Source organism: Fopius arisanus, unplaced genomic scaffold, assembly GCF_000806365.1.
Source record: "Fopius arisanus strain USDA-PBARC FA_bdor unplaced genomic scaffold, ASM80636v1 scaffold00066, whole genome shotgun sequence".
Lineage (NCBI taxonomy): Eukaryota > Metazoa > Arthropoda > Insecta > Hymenoptera > Braconidae > Fopius > Fopius arisanus.
Window position 1 is genome coordinate 319,819 of NW_011887805.1, and position 13,535 is coordinate 333,353.

At 40.1% G+C, this 13,535-nt stretch overlaps 2 protein-coding genes and 1 long non-coding RNA gene across 3 annotated transcripts in view; 1 reads left to right on the forward strand and 2 right to left on the reverse strand.

Annotated features, from left to right (window-relative positions):
- Positions 1–13,535, reverse strand: part of LOC105269261 (uncharacterized) — a 63,210-nt gene that overhangs the window by 31,389 nt on the left and 18,286 nt on the right. The gene's annotated exons all lie outside the window — the stretch shown is intronic.
- The window catches only part of LOC105269260 (uncharacterized), an 83,997-nt gene that overhangs the window by 17,751 nt on the left and 52,711 nt on the right, over positions 1–13,535 (forward strand). The window contains exons 3-4 of the mRNA XM_011309366.1: positions 5,288–5,387; positions 6,943–7,102. Coding sequence (XP_011307668.1) covers positions 5,288–5,387; positions 6,943–7,102 — 260 coding nt within the window. The remainder of the gene's footprint in view (positions 1–5,287; positions 5,388–6,942; positions 7,103–13,535) is intronic.
- LOC105269259 (uncharacterized) lies at positions 2,686–4,175 on the reverse strand. Its single transcript, XM_011309365.1, has 3 exons — positions 3,890–4,175; positions 3,602–3,829; positions 2,686–3,159 (listed from the first exon to the last, which is right to left on the reverse strand). Exons 1-3 carry the CDS (start codon positions 4,022–4,024, stop codon positions 2,707–2,709), a joined length of 816 nt encoding a protein of 271 aa, XP_011307667.1. The 5' UTR covers positions 4,025–4,175; the 3' UTR covers positions 2,686–2,706.

A 13,535-nucleotide genomic window follows, 5' to 3' on the forward strand; every position in this document is an offset into this window, starting at 1 on the left:
CCTGATGATTATGATCCCTCCCTTGACGAAAATTGTAGGCAACAGCTTTTATTGGGCATTGAATTTCCGGAATGGACGGTCAACTGACGGTTTATGAAGATCCATAAAACCCATGCAAGAACTCAGTTATGGTGGGAAAAAAAGTCGGACGAAAAGGCAAGCAGGATAATGGCACTGTCACCAATTTTTATGGTTGTACAACATCAAACTCTTTTATACTGGACCTTGCCAACCTGATCGTTAAATTTTACGGTATTTGCCAGTCCCTGGTGGATTCTCTTGCCTCATTGTGCATCAATAGCTCTGCGATATTGAATCCGAAATAAAGAATACTGTAATCAATCCATACGAGCAGTACACGAACTCATGATATTTTAGGATAAAATTGGGAGATTGTCGGAACTAGAGTTTTCATTTGGCAGGAAAAAGGGACCAGTGGCACAAGTAACTCGATGAGATTTCTATCTGGGGCAAATTTTGGTGCCTAAATTGATGCCCGTACGTGACAGTCGATCGATCGGTTTGGGATATCAGAAGGGAGTCCCCACGAATACCCGAAATTCCCAGGAACGTGTCTCCACTGTCAAGCCATCCATCCCATGTTATCCCAACGAGGGTCCAGGGATTGATGAATTTCCTCATATGATCGAGGACAACAACTACTTTGTTTCCACTTCACGGTGAGCGAACAAATTGGCTCAAGAGGGTCGTAAGCCCCTCCTAAGAACAAATAAAAGATTTAACAAAGATAAAGTACTTCCAATGCAGCTCAGTACTGTCATTAAATTCTCAGAGCTTCAATCTGTGACAATATCCCAGAATTACCCACTTACCATCTGGAAGACTGTCACAGTTAATTTATCCGGTGAATTAATGAGAATTAATTATCTCCAATTTAATGTTTTCTTTATTTATTCGGTTTTCCTTTCTTCGAGATTAATGGGATCCAATATTTACTCATATTTTTTAAGATAAACAATCTTCAGTCTAAATCTCGAGTAATAACAATACGAACTGATGAAAAGATACGGATTCTTTCTCAATCCTTGGGACTGCTTGTTCTTCTCTACATGGTGGAGAGCCAAGTGAATCGTTGTGTTGACACTGGCGTTGAGGGTTGTTATTTCCCACGGCTGATCCACCGTGTAAATATCCAACGATACAGCCATGTTGGAGCCCAGCCTCACGCTGTGTTATCACAGATAATAGGGTGTGATGATACGAAAGGAATTGGTACCGCATATCCTCGGTGAAAAGCGACGTCAGGGTATATCCTATAACTAAATTGGTGAATAGTTCAGGTCTATCCTTTGTCCACGCCATTTCCCATTACCCTTCGTGGCATCTGAATGGCTCATAAAGCGTTCCGTTCTCTACCTTTATGAACGTCCAAGATATCTGTCGCTATGAAAATTCCCACCGATACACCAATTTTCTGAGCTGTGGGCCATCTTTGGTGATGTGATTCACAGTGATAAGGGATTGGCTGATTATTCAGATAAACTCGTGTGGTTTGAAGTTAGTAGTAGTTAGTAGTTTTGGGGGAAAATCTCGACGTTCGAGTGAATTCATCGAGTCAGTGCTCCTCGGGACAGGACCACATCCTGGTGTGACAAATGAACTGATGGATCTTACACCACCACCATTTGTCGTACTCGGTATGCTCTATCAAGGAAACCTGATGAAGGATCATGTGGCTCCTTGTCATTTCTCATATTGACATTTCCATCGCTCTTCTGGATGGAGTTTCTCCCAATGCACCTGGGGGATGAGAGAAAAATCGGTAACGAGATTCGTTTCGATAATTCCGGCTGATCTTGAGAGAATTGTTCAGATAATTTTACCGATCTCTTACGTTGAAGCGGTAAACTACCAGACGTCGTACTTTACGGTGTTTGTACAATTTCCCCTGATCTCACGGTGAATTTCCTCCACTTCCAGGATCCACTCACTTCCGCATTGAATACCCTGGAAAAACATGGTGCACCGATGGTATGATTTACGATGTAAGATTGACGCTAGATATTTGAAAACACGTGTTGAAATAATACATGGAATATTCCATGATTTATGGGACACATGAACGCTGAATTTCCGATGTATCGCATTGGGATAAAAAATTTTCCATTTTCATATTTATGTATTCGAGAGGGGAACGGTAAATATTAAAACATACGGTACGTCTGTAAAACGTACCTTTTTCAATGTATACTATTGTATTTCACTCTTGCTGGAGGGCAATGAATTGTTTCAAGTGGAAAACTGGCATGCGGGATGTGCCCCTGTCTCTCACCGTCGTCGGGTGACTGAGATTGTGACAAATCCCAGTGTCTTCCAGGTATCCAACCCACCCACAATCCAGAGATGGCTCCAGGAGTAGACTCCTCGAGAAGTATCTATGGTATGGGCTGTCTCACCGATAAAGCATCAAGACAAAGTCCAACCCGACGTATCATCTCCGTCATACATCCTAGGGAACAAGGAGGCGTCACCGATTGCATTCTCACTCGATTCTCAGTCATTCTCCAGGTCCTCAAGTCAGTGCTAAATTCATCGCATGGGTATCACAATACCATCGAAACTGGAGATATTGACTCCAGAAATTCTACACATCCACGAATGATCAATAATGAAATGGAAAAGGGAAAAAGGGAAAAAGGGAAAAGGAAAAAAGGGAGAATCAGAATTGGGAGATTATGATTTTTTTTAATCGACATCCTGGTAATTGGTCTGACAAGGTCCTTTGCTCTTGGAGCAGCAGCTTCTTGTGCGGGAATTGTCAAGTTCTCCGTTATTTTCACTGGGTGGATTGTATTGGCTCTCGACTTTGGATAACATTTTCGATGGTACATTCATTCGCCTATCTGGAAACTCATAGACTGTATTCATCCTGATGGTGTTGAGCACCCGGGGGGCACGAATGAAGAGTATTTCACCCTTGTGGGAAGCTGAGGTGACTGAAAATTCTCCATTGCCCCGGGCAACTTCATTTTCCTCGTCCACTTTATCCCACTTTTTCTCATCCAATGTCACTCGTTCTTGGTGCACTAGCCCCGGGTCATCTTTACCCGATGTACCACCTTTTTTTGGTCCAATATCAACGAGTTTGCAGGCGCAGGGAGAGAGAGGACTGGTGCGAGTTGATGGATTTATATTTGGCTGGATTGAAAGGGGGGAATTGATTTTCATTCCGAGTGAATTATTGTGACTTTGGGAGTGGAAGTAACCGGATAAAATGCTTTTCCAATTTTATTTTTTCATTCGTATACTCCTGATGTAATTGAACAAATTTTTATCAGGGTGATGAACTACTCTAGATAATCCGAATTTAATCGATGGATTAAGGAATTTCAGGAAGGAATCGAATATTTTGGAATAGTGCAAATTCTGTTGGTCAAATTAATCCATCATGGCATCTTAAAACTTGAATTACAGGTGGGGGATGGATTAAATTACATTTGGCGTGGATTTCGGATAGATAAACGTAGTACCGTGAAATTGCTACGGATTTACGTGGGGGAGAGACAGGAAACGGATGGGAGAAATCCAGTAAAGTACAACTGTTGAAACGTGTATACGATTCATGTACAATAATACATACATCCAGGAGGCTCTCATTGGCGTTCAAATGATCGTACAGAAATCCGTGCATGACCCAAAACCACTTGGGCACTGGTCGATCCATTCTCCCACCATTCCCACCACCGAGTCTCTCATTCTGCCCATAAATGTTTATCCGCATTTTTTGCAGTGTCGATACATAATTACGTCGGAGTTCACGGAGTATCGATACTACATCGCTGACAGATGCACTTGGCAGGCACAAACCCTATCCAAAAAATTGACAGTCATTTTGAGGTGTGACAGGCATTTTGAAAAATCAATTTACCTCAAGGATTTGACAGTAGCTGCGATATTTTTTCTGTCGATTGTAGTAATCCTCGTGGTATCGGTCCCATAAATTCGCATGATCCCCGAATAATTCTGTGACTCTGTACAAATCAACGTCTGACCACTCGTCCATATTTGATTTGAATATTGAAATTGGTAACGTGACATTTTCAATCGGTTCTCATGGTATTCATTTGCTGAGTCACTTAAGGTTTACACGTGTACAATTTCGATTTTCCGAGACGTGGGTTATCGCGTGCCCGCCATTTCGAGTGATTCTAGCCCCCCGGATTTCAGTGAAACTGACAGGGACAGTTGACGACCACCAAAGAGGATCCCTCTAACCGCACATGACAGTCCGGTTGTACACTCAACGTCTGCCATGACACGTTTCCCTATTTCCGCGCAGTGATGAATGCGTAATGTCAACGCAATGTACATTATTTAATTAACATGTACTTTTCTTTACTCAATTACTCCAAGTTGAGTGCCGCACACATTTGTCCATTAAAACCTTACAAATAATTATCTCTCACAAATTGCACATAAAAAAATCCAGAGAAATTTTGTCTAATTTGTTTAATTTGTCTAATTTAAATTTTTTCAAAGTGAAAATTCTCCAATTCGTTTCGCGATTTCTCCAATAACCGTTGAATTTTAATATTATTATATTAAATTCTTCATGAATATTTGAAAAATTGTTGTGAACCTAGCGCGTCTTTTTACGCTGTTCCCTGAGAATGTAAAGATCCCGCGGATAAACAGAATCCGCGGCAATCTATTGCATTGAGCACACGAGAGCAATATCTCGGTAACAATTTTCTCCATTTATGTATGCATCCATGAGAATTTACCCGGCGGGGGTTTCGATTGCGTATGTACCTGTTCTGTACATATCTCAACCGAAAAAGCTCGTTGCGTCGCCCACTTTGTTTACCATATACGATCTTGCGCATGTTGCACCCGTTGGCGGGTCACACTGGGAGTTCGGGTTTTGCCAGTGCAACCAGGTATTTTCCAGGTCACCGCCCCTGGATCTCACTCCAAATCCTCTCTCTTTATCTCACTGAAATTCCATCCTCTTCTCTCTCTCAATCTTGCCTCTAACGCACTGACAGAGAAGAAACGAGCGACTGTGTACCAGCAATTTTTACGACTACTCTCCACATCCCACCACCCATGTACAATGTTCAACACCCCATCCCCTTTCACCTTTCACCTGTATACCATTTCTCCTTGTTAAAGAAATCCCCACGAGAATCATACTCTTCGCTGGAAATAAAAAATATTCAAGCCCATTTTCACTCATTTCCGCGAATTCATGAATGAAACATCCGAAATTCCCACATTTTTTTTTCTCTAACTATTTAATTAATGTAATTACTTTAATTTCTAGGTATTCTTGCAGCATTCTCAGACATGCAGACGGTATTCCTGGCATGCTTTGCCACCCTCGTACCCCTCATCGTCGCAGTTGCAATTGTGTTTGGTGTCAGGTAAAATGATCATTGTATTTTACGAAATAAAATATTTATTTGATGTTACATCGGGCTATTTACTGGTAATTGATAATTCAATGTGACGTTTACGAGGACAAAAGCTTTTTCGTGAAATTTTTTCGATAACGTCCGACGGATTCACGACCTGTCCACTCGTCTCTGGGACTCTATCGATCAGCTGCGATAAGAGAAGGAAAATAATTTCAAAAGTCTTGGCGAATTTTTATTTAACTCTCCTGTCTCTGAGGTGAGAGATAAGGGGACGCCCTCCGGGTTGACTGTGACTTCCAGAGGGTTGAAAACATTGGAAACACAAGGGGTTGCTCTAAGCGAGAGAAAAGACACTTGGATTCTACACCTCCGAGATACCTCGTATCATGTTCCACCCATGTAGGTCAACTTGCACATATTTAGGTACCTAGTTTTTTTTTTACCTCCAATGCGTCCATTCTGCGTCGAATAATAAAAGAAAGGAATGCCCTAGAAATTGTAAAAGTCCTAGAAATATAAAAAAACCAAAAAAAATCGATCCGAAAAATTTTGAAAATCAAAAAAATGCGATGTCGCAATAAAAAAAACGCTAAACCGATTTCAGTACATGGAAAAAAATATTTACCGGTAGATTAGTGTCGTGATTTATCTAAAGTACTCCAATCATTCGGTGAAATAATCTTGCCTTCGATCCTGTCATTAATCTTCGTCAGGATTTCTCCTTCTCGTCTTTGTGCATCCGGTACACGACTCAACCCCAGAGATTTAACAATTGTCATAAGTCAACAGAAAGCTGGATTGGCGATGGGAAATGGTAACTCTATATATTCCCTCAAAGATCGAGGAGAGTGTGTCCTGGGTACCTAGTGACATTGATTAATGCTGCAATTCAATGCTGCAATATCTCTTTGCGCAGTATTAGGCCGAATCGGGATGCGAGTGTTTCCGTTCGTCAGGGTCTCTCACTTTGTACATCCAACACCCACGTGCTATAAATTTCACCGTTGATTGATCGAGATATCGATGGTTACAGTATCAACGGAGATGCCTCGACTGGGGTTTCGGTTCTTTCGGGTAACGAAGTGAGGAAGTTTCGGGGAATTCATCTGGTGACGATGACAGGAGATATAAATCTCAGTGTTCGGATGTGAAATTGAATTTTTGAAGATTCCAAGGGAAGGAGTGACAGAAATTCCCGGTGAATTGATTGTTAGGAGCGTGAACTTAAGTTACTCCATTCAATCCACCCGGGTAAAAAAAAATTGTAATCGAGATTTTTTTTTCCAAATTTTCAAAAAATTTCTGAAAAATATTCCGAAATTTTTTTTTATGAAACAAAAAAATCGGAGAACAAAACAATTTCATTTTTTGGAAAGGTTTTGAAAAATCTTCGAATATTTTTGAATATTGAAAAAAATATTCCGATTACAATTTTTTTTTCACCCGGACAATTTCATTTGCAAAAAATCCATTTTGTTTTATTTAATTAATTTGAAAATTTGGATTTGCCAGGATATTGTGCCAGGGGTGATGAAATTTGATGACTAATTTTTGCTTTTAGACACGCATGGAGGAAATACAGACACAGGAGAAATGGCAGTGATCTGCCGTGGTACAGGGGCGTATGTTCCCGAGGTGATACACCAGATTCCCTGAACCATCGTCCGCACTCCGGTAGCATAACAATTCAACCGGCAACTAGAATTCTCTCAGCTCAAGACGTAAGTCTCAATAACTCAATTCCTATAAACGCGAATGCATCCCTCATCCCTCAGAACCTAGACAACCTCTAGGCCTGGTAATTCCCCAGGAATCTGCCAGACTTGTGCGATATTGTGGAGCGTAAAAGTGACGATTCTGGTGGTAGTTACGTGTATGTAGAATCGAGTTACCAGGTGAAGCAGTTGCAATATTAGGGAGACGTGCGGTTCGGATAGTTTCGAGTTTGGAAATTGGTTTCTCTCGTCGGAAGGAAACTCCTAGTGCCACTATTACCGAACCATTCCCCTCACTCTTCCCTCGTTCCTTCTTCACGCCTTTTAACCTTCTTCCCTCCTAGTACCGCCTTAGTACCTCTCGGAGATAAACTTTTAATGTCCATCGATCTATTAAATTACTCGACTCACACTCCAATTTTTATCTTCAATTTCATCTCAAGTGGTGCGATCTAATCGATGATCAATTTCATTGAAACTATTCCGAGACTCATCCAACAAATTTCTCTCAGTAATTCAATTAATTATGTAAAATCCAAGAGAACATCATCATTCAGTGGATTACTTTATCAATTTTACGTCATAATAATTATCAATTGAATTATTATCCAATTGTTATGAAAACACTTGGTGAGAATTTTCGGAATAATTATTGAATTTTTTCATTGAATGTCAAATGGAGTTTGTTGAAAAGGTAATGAGCCCTTCGTTAATGATTCACCGAGTGCTCGCATTAAAGAGCAATGAAGGGAGAAGGTTAATGCCAAGGAAAAGCTGTGGTTACCTGAGGGGCACCTCGGTTGATGTAGCATTTCTCGAAGTTACTGCAGGCTTGTCTACTAAACGTTGAATAAAGACCCGGGTGGAGGTACTGGGGTCAGACACGCCCAACCCTGCCCAAACACCAGTGCAAATCCAGTGAAATTTAATTTTCAATTATCCGTGAAATGTTTTTGCGAATAATTACACATGTGGCATATTGAATTTTTTTGTCAATACCGTTATGAAATTTTAATAACTTATAAAAAAATATCTCGATGTTAATTTCCATCGAGGCCAAGTTTAATGGCAGGTGTTCAATTTATTTCTTGTCTAGCCGGATAATTCGATCTGGAAAAGAGAAGTTTGGGGAATTGTGGGAGGAAGGAGAGGGTGAGGAATGGCTGGAGGACAACATTGTTTCTCCATTATCGCGGAAATGACCGGTAGATCACGGTTTCAAGTGCCGTGTCGATCCTCTCGATGCTATGGAGATCGTACATTGCCTTGGGCAACAGCGGAATCAGGAATTAGCCTCATGTAAATTCGAGAATAAACGTGAATGAATATTTTGGGCTGTTTTCTCGGACGAAAACAAAAACCCTTTCTGTTTACTCTGAAAGCCTCGAGCTTTGATCCATACTATACATTAAACAGTGGTATGCAAATGGATAAATTATTGTTGCAAGTTTTAGTCTGAGCACTGCGTTTAATTCATTCCCGTTACCATCAACAGATATGCCTGTGGCTACTTCGCAGTTTAGGGTATTCAGTCTGCGGGATTATAATGCATGTTGCTAATTCGTAGAATGCTTCCTGCAGATTCTCCAGTGGAAGATATGAAGGGATTGCCTTCGAGGGTACTAACGAGCTTTTGTCCTTGGGACTATCTAATCACCAAGTATTCTCGCCATTATAAATTCATTTCAAGCTCAATCCATTGTTTAATTGAAATTGTTCTAATCAAATTTTTATCTCGATTCGGTAAAAATAAAAATAATTTATAGAGGAACCTGAGGTGAATTTATTTCGAGTGGGAAATTTTTGCTTGAATCACCTTCACGGATCCTTCACCCGAACACTTGAAGGAAGAAAAGAATTAATCCACTCCACATGCAGCTAAGAATTTCGCCAAGTAATTTGTGGAGTTATTGTTCCTAACAAATCCCAGGGAAGTTTCTTCGGTACATCCCCAGAGGCGGTAACACTAATCTGAAGAGTTATCTCCTCACCAGCATCACCAGATGCTGTCTGCCGAGTATTTGCTCGTTGCATGATTATTTCAAACAAGTGCCACCTGGTACTTCTTTCGATGCAGTTGTTACGAAATTTTTTATTCAACTCATACAATGGCATTTATTTTTTAATAATAAATTTATCGTAATCTATGCATGAGGAATTTGTTCTCTCTGTGGTTTACAGCAAGTTTCATTTCTTCGGGGGCTCACAAGAAAATAGAAATGGCGACAAGTTATACCAAAGGGGCGGATGACAAATGGATGATAACGTAATTGCATTTTACGCGCAAGTGTGGGGTCGCAAAGTCAAAATTACACATCACGAAATGGTACAGGCGTACAAAACTGCACTCCCTGTGCGATTAAAAAAGTTGAAGGACTTTAGTGTTCATTTCAATTTTTTTTTTAACTGCTATTTTTTTCATTTGAATTTTTTTTTTATTCTCTACTGAAGCGCGTTCGAAGCACTTGGAGGAAAACTTTATGGAATGGGAATGTACGCTAGTGCAAACGTGTTCACAGTGACAACGGGAAAAAGTGGAGTGGGACGAGGTGAGGATGAAGCCATGCATATGGAAAACCATTTCAACATTAATTACCTCTCTGTGAACGAATAATTGAAAGCTTTATAACTGAGTTGAAAGCCTTACGCCGGGAAAACTTTCACCTATCGCTTGAAAATTCAGTTCTCAGTCATTATTAATGAATTATTATGAATTGTACACAGCCCTCAGTGCGCGTGATATTTTATTGGAGATGAAAAATCAACTCGAAATAATTTTGTTGAAATGTCAATGAACGAGTGCCACCGGGTGGATCTGCGGTTGAAAAAAAAAATTTCCCGATGTTTGAGGAAGAAGTTGAGATTTTTTTATAATCGATTCCTGATTTTTTTTTGTTTCCACAACTTCTTGGTACAATAATCGATGCAGGACCTCTCCGAGAACTTTTCCAGCGCAAGTTTATCCAGACTCGAACGATTGCCTCAGTCGGAAAAATCAATGAAAAAGTAAAAAGTACACGGGAAATAACGCACATTGAAAAACATTGGGGAAAAGCCCCGGAGAATCTGGGATACGATTTAGCAAGATATTCTACAAACGTGTGGAAAACTTTTTGCGAACAGTAAAAATGGGTTACATCATGCGAATCTAGCGATCGGAGTCGATGGGTCGAGGGGATATAGGGATGAAGAGATAAAGCCAACAGTGCACGACTGCCAGAAATTTTTTCCATCGCATTTCTCGATACCGGAAAAATGGACGATAATAAATGTCACGGATCAGACTTATCTCCATTCAGAAAGCCCGAAAATGATTGTGTTTTTTTTTTGACTAGGTGTTATCATTTGACATCGAAAATTTAAATATTCCCATAATCTTAAATATCCAAAAAAAATTGTAACTCGGAAAAAATTCACTTGCCACTCAAAAAAAAAAATTGAAATTTTTTTAAAAGTGAAAGGAGGGAATTTCAAAAAATTTTGACACTATCCCCTGATTTCCACTGACAAATTGATCGAATAATTCCAACTGAAGCGACAACGACTTCTACAATTTCCATACATCGTCATATGCACCCTGGAAACTGAATCTGCAACCGACGAATGTCAGTAGCTTGCACCAGTCCCTAGTCCACCCCTTTCCGTTTCTCGAATTCTGGAGAGGAAGCCAATTCAAATGAAATCCAATCACGTTTTCAGCCCCTGCAGAGGTCTTGATTCTGTCCTTTCATAGTTCCACCTCCAACGCTATCAGAATTTCCCACTCCAAGTGTCAAAATCATCACCCCCAAAATCTCCTTCCGCAGAACTCCAAATAATAAAAATAACCAATTGCTCTTCACATCGATAACATATCAATCACGATAAGGCATCATAGAATTTGAGTCCCGAAGAGAATTGTCCCTTCCAATTGGTTCAGACACCGCAAATGGGACTCATCATTGACCTGGAGAGATTTTATCAACCCAAATCACATCCTTTGTAACAAAAAGACCGATGTACAAGTTGTATGTACTACAAGAAGAAAAATTGGAAGTACTGCATTGCCGTAGGGGCTCTCTTCGTGGTATGGCGTTGCGGTTGTGGCTTACTCGGTACACGCACACACATGAGGGCTTGCAGGCTTTACTCCTACATTGACAAATATACCCCTCTCTCTCATCCTCCTACTTCCTCCCCTGGCCACCCCCTCACCCTTTACAGCCACACGCAAATCCAGTTTCATTTCAATGAAGACAGACAGTGCAGAATGCGGTAAGTGTTTCTATTCAAAGTGAAAACCGTTGAATCTCATTGCTAGGACTCACTCTTCACTCCTGTGTTCTGCTTCCTATTATGTAATCTTCTTTTTTTTTTTTTTTTGGGAAATCGCATCATCATGTCGAACGTTTACAGTCTGAGGAATTTTTTTTTTACTTTGAATTTCGGGCGAGACGATTTGCTATGGAATTTATTTGCCTTCCTGGATATATTTTTCAAAGAACTCGGTACGGTTAATCCAATGTATTGAGCAATGAGCAACAACAGCTGTTCGTGTACCCGCAAGCTTGCGGTTGAGGACTGAAACCTCCAGCACACGTGCAGCACGGCTATCAGTGCCCATTGGAACACATGAAATCATTTGTTGTGGGATTGATTAAAAAATCGTGGTAATCCAATATTTTTTCAAATTATTTGGAGGTTTTGATATCATGAATGGAGATCATATTTCTCGACTGAATAATTTCAGTGAAACAATTTCTTCTTTTCGCTCAAATTTTTTCTGGCTGCGCGTGGCAATTTTTTAGGATTGGTTTTCGTTGGTTTTTATGTTTATAGAATGAAATTGTTGTTTTTGATTTGTTTCATGAGCTCTCATCTTTCACCATCAGACTGATAATTAGAGGGGAATTATCCTGGGGTGTTCACACGTTCCTGTGAAATACAAGGGGCCGTGAGGTGGAATAAAAATTCAGTGGTAGAGATGAGTGACCTCTTCTCTCTGGGTATCGTGTGTATACGAGAATAAAAGAGTAGAGAGAAATACCGAGAACGATGAACAGGTCACGACACCACGTGAAAATGGAATGGAACCCTTTATATCTGATCCTGATAAAAGTATTTTTTCAAATAGAGGTGAAATTTCGTTGATTTTTTTTTTCACGCCACCGACGAATACTTTATGTTGCGATAATATTTCTCATCAATTCTCGCACTTCAAAGATATTCAGAGGATAATTTATAATTTAAAGACGTGGAGATCGGGCTTTCAACGGTTTTGGAAAATTTATATCATCGGTAGTGACTCTGCAACGAAATTGTATTTCACCATTAAAATGACAATCGAAAAAAGAAAATACGAGAAATCCGATTAGATAAAAAAGTGGAGCTACGAAAAATACAAGTTATCGCATCGTCTTCTTTAGAGGTACAACATTTCGCACTAACACTGTACTACCTCACTAGCATCCAACACCAATGGCCAACCCTTGGAGACCCTTTTTTCCCTTGATGTACACTTTTATTTCCCCCCCTCTTCCAATTTCTATTTCGCACGGTGTAAAACTATGAGACAACGGGGACATCATTTGAGGTAGAAATGGCCAAGTAATTTACATGAGAGCGTAATAAATATATGATCCAACCAAATGTATGTAGAGTGCATCCGCCGGAATAGTCTCCCGGGAATTCACAACAGGCAAGTGTATAAATGGAATAATGATTCTTTTCATCTGTGAGGCCTCGATTTTGAGTACCACACGTTTTTTTCATATTTTTACAATTTTTACTGAGTGAAAACAGAGAATATGGTCGTGTGGGCGTTTGAATTTTGGATTTAAAAATTGCAATCGCCAATAAAAATTGCAGAAGATCCCAGTAATTGATGTACAATAAAAATCAATGATTTATCGTGCAATACGACAATACGCCTTCGGGGTAATTTCAGTACATTTGATATATATATAACGCTTTAGCGATTCATTTGAGATACAATCGAGCGAAATTCGTAAGCGGCTTATCCGATGGCGAATTGGGTATGCAAACCCGCGGGAATAACGTCACGGCAGCTGAAACCCCAAAATGAAACGTCGTTTTCTCTCTCTGTAAATATGTATATGTATATACTGGGGAGTTACAGACCGCCTGTACCACTGAACTGGCGCACGTTATAACACTGTACTGAGCCGCACCCGCACTGACCGAGCAATGTTGGTTGAATTACTCCCATATGCAAGAGACGAGACGACGAGCTTTGGTTCTCACTCCAGATATGTGCCAAACCCATAAGGCATGGGGATCACCACACGGACAGATCGTTAAGGCTTTACATACCCATTACCCCAACTGACATTTGCCAGAGAATTTATTTGTTGTAATAATAGATACTACTACCGATTCAAATAAATTCCATTGATTTTCGATCATCGAATATCCGTAAGGGTAAAAAAAAAATTATTAT